This window comes from Bombyx mori, chromosome 16, assembly GCF_030269925.1.
Source record: "Bombyx mori chromosome 16, ASM3026992v2".
NCBI lineage: Eukaryota > Metazoa > Arthropoda > Insecta > Lepidoptera > Bombycidae > Bombyx > Bombyx mori.
Window position 1 is genome coordinate 10,162,087 of NC_085122.1, and position 12,555 is coordinate 10,174,641.

The 12,555-nt window shown below is 39.6% G+C and overlaps 1 protein-coding gene across 2 annotated transcripts; it reads right to left on the minus strand.

Moving 5' to 3' along the window:
* Positions 1–65: 65 nt before the first annotated feature.
* LOC101742209 (asparagine--tRNA ligase, cytoplasmic) lies at positions 66–10,036 on the minus strand. Of its 2 annotated transcripts, none has more exons than XM_004926821.4 (10): positions 9,760–10,036; positions 9,020–9,367; positions 8,250–8,470; positions 8,024–8,142; positions 6,520–6,693; positions 5,782–5,910; positions 3,542–3,686; positions 2,454–2,558; positions 1,707–1,917; positions 66–341 (listed from the first exon to the last, which is right to left on the minus strand). In XM_004926821.4, the coding sequence occupies exons 1-10, from the start codon at positions 9,785–9,787 to the stop codon at positions 157–159; spliced, it is 1,665 nt and encodes a 554-aa protein (XP_004926878.2). In that variant the 5' UTR covers positions 9,788–10,036; the 3' UTR covers positions 66–156. The 2 variants fall into 2 exon arrangements, with proteins under 2 accessions (XP_004926878.2, XP_062529086.1); XM_062673102.1 differs by having other exon boundaries at positions 9,020–9,445; positions 9,659–9,920.
* Positions 10,037–12,555: the final 2,519 nt, after the last annotated feature.

Genomic DNA, 12,555 nt, shown 5'->3' on the forward strand with positions numbered 1-12,555 from the left:
AATCCCAGTTTAAAAGGCTTTATTAAACGCAATATAAATACAATCCAACAAAATAAATAAACAAATTATTTTAACAGAAATGCTTTATTGAATGCAATATACACAACGTCATGTTATCAGGCAAAATAAAGACGATACGTCGTCGGGTAGAGGCGCTCAGGGCGTGCACCGCTCTAGGAAGCGAGGGTAGAGACACACGTCCCGGATGTGGTACCGGTCCAGGAGCCAGCAGAGGAAGCGCTCCAAACCCAGCCCGTAGCCGCCGTGAGGCACCGAGCCGAACTTGCGCTGGTCCGTATACCAGTAGTACGGGCTAGGGTCGATGCCTTCGCGCTTGTAACCTGGAACATTCCAAGTGAAGATTTACGACTGGACGTCATGGAACTTTTTTATTTATTTATTTTTATGATTGAAAGATTACTGGTGGCCCGAAGGCCTTTCCAGTTTCACCAGGACAGGTGGGCGAGCAAATGCTCAGCCATGAGGGGTGGGATTTGCTAACAGCTGCCCGAGCGCCTCCGAAGGAGACCTCACAACTCAAGAGCAATTGCTTCGCGAATGAATCTACTACCGGATCGGAATCGCGACCCGCTGAGAAGATCCCACGAGAAACTCAGCGGGCTGATGCATGGGTTAGGTTGCATGTCGACCTCTTTGTCGAGTTCGACGAGTACGGTTACCGGGCTTCCTCAGCCTGCTCCTAGTGTTAGAGCTGAAGGTATCTAATGCAAGAGTTATTGTATCTGATGGATCCGTAAGGACGTGTCTAGGGCGACGACGGTGACTTGCTCCTGCATGATCAGGATTCGGGGAGTAGTCAGCGGCGGCAACGATAAGACCATTATCATGACGGCGCCGGCGTTATGGAACTTTAAGCCGAGACTACGTCTACGTATAGGATTTAGCGGGCGAAAGTGAGACAAAATACGGAAGGTTCCGAAGGTTACATAGCGGACGAGAGTGAGATAGAATACTGAAGGTTATTTAGCGGCCGAGAGTGAGATAGAATACGAAGGTATTTAGAGGACGAGACTGAGATAAAATACTGAAGGTTATTTAGCGGGCGAGAGTGAGGCAGAATACTGAAGGTTATTTAGCGGGCGAGAGTGAGATAGAATACGAAGGTTATTTAGCGGGTTAGAGTGAGATAGAATACGTAGGTTATTTAGCGGACGAGACTGAGATAAAATACTGAAGGTTATTTCGCGGGCGAGAGTGAGATAGAAAGCTGAAGGTTATTTAACGGGCGAGAGTGAGATAGAATACTGAAGGTTATTTAGCGGGTGAGAGTGAGATAGAATACGTAGGTTATTTAGCGGACGAGACTGAGATAAAATACTGAAGGTTATTTCGCGGGCGAGAATGAGGCAGAATACTGAAGGTTATTTAGCGGGCGAGAGTGAGATACAATACTGAAGGTTATTTAGCGGGCGAGAGTGAGATAGAATACTGAAAGTTATTTAGCGGGTGAGAGTGAGATAGAGTACTGAAGGTTATTTGGCGGCCGAGTGAGAGAGAATATGATAATAATAATAATACATTATGTTTATTTTTTTTGGTTTTTCTTCCTCGACATTATTATTATTATTATAATATATTATAATTATAATATAATAATATATTATTATTATAAGGTAAGGTAAGCGTCTTAAACTGATCATAAAGCAGCTCCTATAAGTTGTATTGAGACCTGGCGCCACCGTTACCTTCCATCAGCTCCTCGTGGTCCCATATCCTCATGGAGCCGCCGACGATCTCCCCGACGCCCGGCATCAGCACGTCGACGGACTCGGTGAGGCGGCGGTCGTCCACGCAGCGCGACATGTAGAACGACTTGATCTCGGCCGGGAACTTGCACAGCAGTATCGGCACGCCAATGGCGTCCGTCATCTTCCGCTCTGGCATTTCCGGGATGTCCTTAAATAAGAACTCGCTTTTTTTTCCTACCAAGCTGATAGCCTTGAGAGGCAATTTCAGCGTAACCCCACCTACAGACACAGCCCACTGAGTTTCTCGCCGGATCTTCTCAGTGGGTCGCGTTTCCGATCCGGTGGTAGATTCTGCGAAGCACTATGCGGCTAATTAAATTTACTACCAAAGTATCCAAACTAGCAAATCTACCAAATTAAACTCCCAAAGTTATAGGGCTGCAGAAAAAAATATTTCATAAACAAATTGCTTTCCGGGAATTCCCCCAATAATAGTAAAAGATAGCTTTACTTTTAAATGATGTCATGGGAATGGAATGTTACAAGAATAAAGATAAATTATACCAATTATTGATTGTATGTTTTGACAAAAAATCCTATTATCCAAAACTATTTTCTGATTTTAGCCGTTAAAAAACAAAGACGCGGGTCGTTCTTTGCATAGCCCTGATCTAGCATATAAGCTTTGATAATTACTCAAATAATATTGTATCTTTTTACTAAGACCGTAGCATAATTTTTCACCTCTCCAAACTCGTAGAAGGATCCGTCTTCCTTCGTAATGTTGTTGGCGCGGAGATACTCTATCGCTTCTATATACGTCATACGTTTGAAAGGTTTCTGTGGTTTCTGAGAAGTATAAAAGAAAATAAAAAAATATAAAATAGATAAATCAAAGTATGTACTAATTTAGCTAATATATCGTAGTACCATCAATCTGGGATAGATGGCGCTCGACTCATTTTTTTTTAATTCTCATTTGAGATGTGAACTATTTTAATGTGATTCCGGACTCTCATAAACAAACATACGTTACGGATTTATTTAATTAGAGGACAACGGTGACGGCGTCTTCAATTGACATTGCGAGTTGAAGAATTCTGAGCTTTATAATTAACTAGCTTAGGCTCAGTTTGGAAAAATAAGTCTTTTATCTGTTCTTTTTTTATGATTGAGGGTTTACTGCTGTTCCGGAGGCCTTTCCAGTTTCACAAGGACAGGTGGGCGAGCAAGGGCTCAGCCAGAAGGGGCGGGATTTGCTAACAACTATCCGAGCGCCTCCAAGGGAGACCTAACAACTCAAGAGTAGCTGCTTCGCAAATGAATCTGCTACCATTATTATTATCATGTATAAACACTGCCTCGCCTGGGAACACGGCAGGACACACTCCGGCGAGGTGGGCAACAATCGGCCGGAGCGTTAGGGACTATTGGGAGAGAAACCGGCGAACTATACGGGTATTGTCCAGCAAGACTGCTTTTTGCATCTGGGCCACCACTGACTTTTTGTTGAGATCAAGCCTCTCGAGATGTTTTGAGAGGCTTTTAGGAAACAAACCATTCACTGATACAACTACCGGGATTATTTCTGTAGATACGACCCTCCACATGTCGGTCACCTCGTGCGCCAGGTCCAGATATTTGGTCTTTTTATCTGCCTCGGCGCGCACAAGGTTCTCGTCATAGGGGATGGTGATATCCACCAGAAATACCCCAATTATTATTATTATTATCTGTTCACTTTAGGTTATTGTACGAAAGCTTACGATTAGTTCTGTACGAAACAAGAGACTTACTTTACAACATACTTTTTACATTACTAGACAACATACTTTAAAGTTCGGGTTGAGTTCGTATACGAGCTGTCCTTCGGGCGAGGCCAGGACCCGGTCCACGACATCCACGACCAGATCCTCGAGCCGACTTAACAGATCTTCAAACGTTATGAAGGGGCACTCAGCTTCCACGTGACTGTACCTGTGAGGAAGACCAGTTTTGTTGGTGACTGTCCATAACTTTATTTATACTATCATGGCCAAAAAAAAGTTGACTTTCAAGTTTTTTTATTTGCATATTTAGAGCATTATGATTAAAACAATTTGAAAAGGGCCAGTTTTTTTTAATTATTTGAACGCGAATAATAAATTAAAAGAGAAAAGAGTAATTTTAACGAAAACAAATCTTGAGGTGTCAGTGATTATAGTCGAATTTAATTTCATACCGTCGAATGAGACGGCTGTTTCAACTTCAAGACCTCAACCTTATAATTCATGACCCTGAATCCATCACCGCTCTACTTATGCTGAAGGGGTACTCCTAGAACATCCTTGCTTGAGGCTGTTGAATGTAGCATGACGGGACGACATTCACTTCGTGATGTCCATGGACTCTCATGACCACTGAATACCAACCCTCGAACTTGTTTGCAGATTTACCAAAAATAAATTAAAACAAAAGTGCAGTTGATATGTAGTACAACTGAAAACTTAAGAAGTATTATTCTATCTCATTCATGCATACTGAATCCTATAACTAGTCAGGTCATAAGTATTGTCACACAGTAAAAACTTTTCTTTTAGAATGCTGGTCACAAAAAAGTTTATTGAATTCGAATCTCGAATTGTTCATGAAAATAAAAATGTATACTTTTAGAATTTTACTCATTTTTAAATATGGAGTGGACGCTTAAAGAAGACCGTGTTGCAGTTATTGCGTTGCATCGTTGCGGTTACGCGCCAATTCAAATTTTTAACATACTGAAAAATTTTAATATAACCAAAAGATTCGTTTATCGTACCATCAAACGATACAATGAAGACTCTAGTGTAGATGACAGGTCAAGAAGTGGTCGCCCTCGGTCTGTTAGGACTCCAGCAGTGATAAAAGCTGTGAAGGCGCGAATTCAAAGAAATCCCAAACGTAAGCAGAAACTGTTGGCCCTTCAGATGGGGTTAAGCAGAACCACGGTGAAAAGGGTGTTAAATGAAGACTTAGGGCTTCGGGCATATCGAAGAAAAACAGGACATCGTTTGAATGCTCGTCTAATGGACCTGAGACTGAAGAGATGCCGCGCTTTGTTGAAGCGGTACGCGGGAAAAAAATATCGGAAAATTCTTTTTTCGGATGAAAAAATTTTTACCGTAGAAGAGAGCTACAACAAACAAAATGATAAGGTGTACGCACACAGTAGTGAAGAAGCGAGCAACCGTATTCCGCGTGTCCAACGAGGTCATTTTCCATCCTCGCTCATGGTATGGTTGGGAGTTTCTTATTGGGGCTTAACAGAGGTACATTTTTGTGAGAAAGGTGTAAAAACGAATGCAGTTGTGTATCAAAATACAGTCCTGACGAACCTTGTGGAACCTGTTTCTCATACCATGTTCAATAACAGGCACTGGGTATTCCAACAAGATTCGGCGCCAGCTCATAGAGCGAAGAGCACACAAGACTGGCTGGCGGCGCGTGAAATCGACTTCATCCGGCACGAAGACTGGCCCTCCTCCAGTCCAGATTTGAATCCGTTAGATTACAAGATATGGCAACACTTGGAGGAAAAGGCGTGCTCAAAGCCTCATACCAATTTGGAGTCACTCAAGACATCCTTGATTAAGGCAGCCGCCGATATTGACATGGACCTCGTTCGTGCTGCGATAGACGACTGGCCGCCCAGATTGAAGGCCTGTATTCAAAATCACGGAGGTCATTTTGAATAAACTTTAATGTCATAAGAATCTATTTTTTGTTAAGTTCATTTTGGTATATGAATGGTTACATAATGAATAAACTTGTTTCAATTACTTTACATTAAACATGTGACAGAATTTATGACCTGACTAGGTATAAATATGTTTTTCATGTTCAGTCGCGTTTTGTTGTCCCAAAGACACAGCGAACTAAGTTTCTCCGCGATTGCGATCCGGTGTTAGATTCAGCAAAGCACTGCTCTTGCTAGGGCTATAGTGTTAGCAAAAGTTTTCATGGCATCGATTTTCAAAACAAGTGATAAAGAAGATACAACTTTGAAGGGGGCCATCCATGATCTTCGAGAACAGTTTTATTCTTATGTACTTACTCGGCAAGATGTCTCCTCGTGCGAGACTGCTCCGCTCGGTACGACTGAGCGATGCAGTAAACGTCGCCCAGGGTCGCCAGACACGTTTCCAGGTACAGCTGAGAGCTTTGAGTTAGATAAGCTTCTTCCCTGGAACATAGAATACACTAGTGTTGTATTATTACCGTTGTCAAGACAGCACTTTATGCTTTGAAGATGAAAGGCGTATTTTGAAGAAATAAAAAACGTCTAGAATCCGATTACAACGCCACCTGATAGGTCTAATTGTAAGTCGAAGCCACTCAGTACCCAAATACATAATATGTGTACTACTACATAGTATTTACTTGAAGTGTGTTAAGAAATCACTAGTCGAATATGTAATAAACGCAGATTCTGTTTATTGTGTAGTATTTTATATATCTAATTTTCATATTTATCTTAGACCGACATGTTTTTTCCAGTTCATCACCACATCTTGGAAGCCGCCCCTACATTCGCTACTACGCTCTACTACCGCCACACATAGTTTTGCGGTAGCCAGCGGCTTGGCTCTGCCCCTAGCATTGCTGAAATCCATGGGCGACGGTAACCACTCACCATCAGGTGGGCCGTATGCTCGTCTGCCTACAACGGCAATAATAAAAAAATAAAAATAAACATTTAAATCTTCTATAAACATTCCAACCATTTTATCAATAGCTAATATTTTATCGGAATACAAGCTATAAAAATCAAAACATGGCAACATTAACTCACCCGAAGTAACTAAACTTGAAAAGGGTACTGCCGCCTTCGCACTGCGTTTGAACCAGGGTCGGTGGCGTGACTTCTGTGTAGCGGCGGGAAGCGAAATGTTCACGGAAGGCGCGAGTCACAGCGGCGCGAGCCCGTAGGACTTTGGACGTGTTCTCACCGCGGATCATTATGTGCCTGGGAATAAAGATCAAAATCGAATACACTATGTAACTATTCCAACAAATAATGTACAGGACCAGTCCACCCACATAGATGGTATATTGATTTCGAAAAATATATCCTTGGATTTGATCAAATCTCCACTCATCAGATCAAACAATACTTTTTCTCAAAAACTTTAGGCAAACATAACTATAGTCTATTCCAATTACGAAGCCCTTTTGGCACTTCTTAGAACAGAACTCTTCACGTTTCGCATATTTTGAAATAATATTCATTTTTTTGTTCATGGTCATAAACATAATTTAAAAAATACACAATCAATCTAAATTATTATACAATTAATTCACACACACAATAACATTATAATAGCATCTGTCAAATGGTACTTCGTAATTGGAATAGAGTATAAATTTTGGGATATATATTTTATTGCTTAGATGGGTGGACGAGCTCACAGCCCACCTGGTGTTAAGTGGTTACTGGAGCCCATAGACATCTACAACGTAATTGCGCCACCCACCTTGAGATATAAGTTGTAAGGTCTCAGTATAGTTACAACGGCTGCCCCACCCTTCAAACCGAAACGCATTACTGCTTCACGGCAGAAATAGGCAGGGCGGTGGTACCTACCCGCGCGGACTCACAACAGGTCCTACCACCAGTGAAAATATTTTCATTTAAATTGCAGTTTTTGAACTATGATTGTAAAAAAAAAAACTAGAATGAACTTGATAGTTTGCCATTCTTTCACGTCAGCCAACATTTCATATTGAGGGGAATTTGCATGATTTTTGAAAATTTAAAAACAATGGGAACAATTTGTATATCAAGCTCATCAAATAACCATTCCAATCACAGTTAGTTTATAAAAACCTGTCTGGCCATTTAAGTGCTTAATGACAAGCAAGCATACACATATATAGGAAGATAACAATCATAATGTGCAGATAGAAATTACTACAAATATTGGACTAGTTACACAATAGAATCATTTATTACAATTAATTGTTTTAAAGCATCACAGTTATCTACATCACTTATGCTAACATTATACATTATACAGATTGACGAAATCTAGATTAACATTTCCCATTGATGTTAAGGTAGTAATTTATTGCTATTTTGGCTTCGAGGAGTCTTTTGTAGCCCTCACATTTACTACCCTACACCTTCAATCTCTCTCTGTGTGCATACCTATTAATAAAAACTAGTTTTATGGCTTAATTTGACTTATCATTTCTAGATATTATAACGAAAATAATAAATCCCAGATTAATTTAGACCTAAAGTTGTTCTAGTTATATCTACGACTGGAGAGAACTGAAGTAAATGCTATACACACCTATTGTCTAATTGCACGTCAGGCAAGGCTTCCTCATTGAGGATGGCGTCAGCACCACCTGGTGGTGCGAGTCCAATCAATTCCCAGTAATCAGCTGTCAGCTCATGACCACCCGGAGCCTGGGAACAATGAGATATTACGAAACTAAAAATGAAATGTTAAGTTGTATACAAATAATGCATAAAAAATAAAATAGGAATAAAAATAGGTGATAACAAACAATTACCTTCTTTCCCTCGGGCACAGCCTCTAATTTTCCATACAAGACCACAGATGACTCCGTAGATAGGACTAGAGCATTGTAGGTCTGACATAGTAAACCATGTAGAACGCACTGTAGGTACCCAGTGCCATCACGCAGGGTCAGGAATGCCAGAGATTTACCTTGGCGCCGGAGACGATGTACCCATCCTCTGATGCATATCCTCTGACCACGGTGTTCAGTTGCTGCAGACATTTGTTAATGAAAATTAATTAGTCAATTAACAGAGAGATAACATATTTTAAGAAGTTACAGGACCCCATACTCTTTGATATCCTTTTAGATCTTGAGGTGAGAGAAATGGATAAAGGGACAATTTCATTTTGTTCCTCAAATTGTGTCCCAAAAAGAGCATTTAATAACTTTAAAAAGTAGCTAGAATGGCTGCTAAATTTAAATTCATATGAATCTCTTAGTAAGTAGATGGGGACGATTGTTAGGCAATTAGGCACAATTTCACAATATCAGTGCTAAACATAAAATCTGTGCAATGTTTCACTGTTATTTTTGGTTCAGGTGCTTTGAAACTTGAGTAATAACTAGTAAAGATTTATTTGATTTTTTATATTTTGAGGCATACATAAGTTGTACAAAGGTGAGTTTTCTTTCAGTGAGTATTTAATAATTGAAATTATAAAAAATTGCATAACATACTATTCAAATACTATATAATACTGTTTAAGCTTAGTATTTGTACCAAGTTATAATATTAATCATTCAAAGGAATTACTCACTTTCACATATTTTCACAACAGTGGCCTTTGGTAAACTTGGATCCTCTTGCAGAAGAATCTTCTTTGCCTCATCTAAGTTTTGAGATCTCTTTTCAGTGTTCTCCTCTTCTGCCTTAGCTTTGTCCATCGCCTTATAGTTCTCGCGGACCCAAATCTTTTGGATTTTCTTCAATTGAGATTTTGCTGCTACATCATAATCCTTAGTGTCATCTTTTGAGTCAACATAAATTGTGGGAAATGGCTCTTTGCCAGCATGATGCATTGCTTTCAATATTGTCTTGAATGGTTTCTCTTTCGTACCATCACCTGTATCGTCATTGCCATTCTTATCCGAGGTATATATCTCGGCTAGAAAAAAAATATGATTTTTTGTTTTAATTATTGATCTGATGTAATCTTATAACATTTTTAAGATCAATGCAAATTCTAACGTAGTAAAGCAGTACATACTACGTTATTATTGCGGTTTAGGGAACATTATTCCAAATAAAAGTTTTGTGATACAAATGATGAAAAGGCATAAAACAGTGAACCATTCCTTAGGTGCTTTTTCTTACGTGTTTCAGTTTAAATGTAGAATATTTTGTATTACATAATGAAAACAACAATACCCTGCACACAAGTGTAGGGTGACTATACGACCAGAATTCCTCTTTACGTTTCTTTTTTAATATTTTTAGAAATCAATAAACGTTTTGCATACGTGTTTAAAGTAAGGTTATTATAGTAATAATACTCACACAAGCTAAGGTTTCCAACGTCCGGCATGTTGAAAGATTACTCACTAACTATTACTCTTTGTAAATTCTCACTTAATTACTTCCTTTTGAAATAAAGTATTGGAAAAATTAAATTCACCGACAAACACTCATGCAAATCGACAGATGGCTGAATTTAAGAATGTTGACATTTGACAATTTGACAGAATTGACAGGATTGTTGACGCTAGTGGTGCGATGAATGATTTAAAAATTATAGCGCGCTGATTTATTATTTAGAATGCTTATTAATTATCATATCCTATTCATAGTTCTTCTCAGTCGGACACTCTTGTCAGAGTGGTCGTGGTTGCGTTGATGCTGTATGTGCAGTAAGACCTGTTAGGTCGTCCATGCTCCCGACAACCGCCCTCCAGGCAATGCGCTTCTAGGTCTGGCGGTTCGAAGCGTTACTAGTACATTCGACCATAGTGGACTCAGTTGGCTTCATTAGGTTAGTCCAGCGGGTCGGTGAGCGCCCGCGTGATCTTCTGCCTTCCACTCGGCCCTGGACTACCAGTCTCTCCATCGAGTGCTCTCTTCTGGAGATGTGACCAAAGAATTTTAAAACCCTCAGTTGCACTGTTGACTGTTCATAGTTCTAGTTTTTTTTAAATCTTGTCGAAGTTTATGTGTGAATTGCACAAAGACCTGTGTGATTAATTACTCGTATTACATTAGTGTGTTTCAGTTTTAATTTTGTTACTGATTCACGTGTTTCACTAGTCAGATTATTGAACTATAGCGGTGTATAGTATCAAATTGCATGCACGCCATCAATGTTGCTCACAGGTTGCACAAATTTATCAAAGTTGGTACATAAAAGTTATTACTTCAGGTCGAAAAGCACAATAATGCTAAATGCTTGTTAATCATTATAAAGTTGGAAAAAAGAATAAAAGGTATAATGAAGAGATAGTGTTAGTCAAAACAAAAACAAAAATTGTAAGTGTACATATTCAAAGCAAATTTTAGATGATCATAAATGCGAGTGAATCATATAGTCAGTTACGTTACAAATATATACCTAGGTACTCTATGTTAATTATAAATCAAGTTTTTAATTCAAGGAGACTGAGTTGTTTTGTAACTTAATTTTCATAATTTAAATATTTTTAACTAAAAGCGTGTTGGTGCGGTATAGAAGCCTGCCAACGATAAGCTTATTTTAATTTTCTTATGGCTTTAACATCACTATACCATGCATTATTTCATATAAACGTCACCTTAAAATATTACTTGTGTATGCTTAGGGCCGAGTCACACCGGAATGGCAGCGGCCGGCAGCGTCCCGGCGAGCACTTTCACTGTGGTATAATTTTAAAACTTTATCTATATACCTACTTAAAAGATCAGTATCGCTTGAAAAGCATGAAAAGGTCGCGAGACAGCCGCCGCCTGCCCGCGGTGAAGCGAGCAGCCGCGCGCCTCGTGCGTCTTGTCGGTGGTTCTGCCCGCGGCTGCCAGCGGCGACACGAGGCCGCTCGCGGCACCGCGGTCATATATAAAAACCAATTCCATCATGTTCACAGCAAACATGCGTTTTTTTTTATTGCTTAGATGGGTGGACGAGCTCTTTTTTTTACAGCTTAGATGAGTGGACGAGCTCACAGCCCACCTGGTGTTAAGTGGTTACCACCCAGCTTGAGATATAAGTTCTAAGGTCTCAAATATAGTTACAACGGCTGCCCCACCCTTCAAACCGAAACGCATTACTACTTCACGGCAGAAATAAGCAGGGCGGTGGTACCTACCCGCGCGGACTCACAAGAGATCCTAGGTTTCATTTTTAGGGTTTCATTTTTATTACACGATCATTGCCGAATGAAGAAACTAAACTAGTCAAGAGGAGACTAGGCGCGTGCAGTCTGGAGGCCGTGCGAGGCCATCAGCGGCGACGCCGGGGGCCGCTGGCATCGCCGCCGGCCGCTGTCGCGGCCGGACGCTGCCATTCCGGTGTGACTCGGCCCTTACGTATTAAATACCTAAATTAAAGTGCATGTGGTATGAGCGCAACTTCATACATTATTGCATCATTTTTGCTTAGAGCAACCGTACTATGACTAAAGAGAATAAAGAATAAGAGAATAGTAAGGTTTTGTTTTATAGAAGCAGAGAAGAGAATGTTAATTTTTTTAACGTGTTGCTTCGATCAATAATACTACTATTATTGATCGAAGACGTGTTGTTAATATATTCATAAATATTACATTTATTATTGTTGATATATTACATTTTAAAACAAACGTTTTACATTGGACTCCAATAACCACTTAATATCAGATGGACCGTAACCTCTTCCTTTTATATAAGTGATAAAAAACTATTGTGTAAAGGTTGCGACATCCTTCAAAATTAAATCAGAACGCATGACCACTTCCTAGCCAAAATAAAATGCTCTCAAAATAAAATACTCTCACAATAAATTTCGCACTTACCCGCATGCAATATAAATAACTAATCAATAAAATGTGATAACGATATTTGAGGTTATTGTGAATTGTACGTATTATAAAAGAAAATTGTTCTGTTTTAAAATAAAAAATATGGACGATATAGTAAAGGGCATTAAAAATAAAAACACAATTATTAATTAATCATGATTTTTTCGTTGCTATGTACTTTTTTTTTATTGCTTAGCTACATGGGAGGACGAGTTCAAAGCTCACCTGGCGTTAAGTGGTTAGTGGAGCCCATAGACATCTAGAACGTAAATGCGCCACCCACCTTGAGATATAAGTTATATGGTCTCAAGTATAGTTAAAAAAAACATGATTT

Bases quoted from the DNA above. Each gene is read 5' to 3' on its own strand.
- LOC101742209 (XM_004926821.4), bottom strand. From the start codon at position 9,787: ATGCCGGACGTTGGAAACCTTAGCTTGT. The intron at 8,143-8,249 runs GTAATTGTTTGT...CATTGTTCCCAG, and splicing joins CTGTGCCCGAGGGAAAGAAG to GCTCCGGGTGGTCATGAGCT. The intron at 6,694-8,023 runs GTGTGTATAGCA...CTTTATTCCCAG, and splicing joins GACGTGCAATTAGACAATAG to GCACATAATGATCCGCGGTG.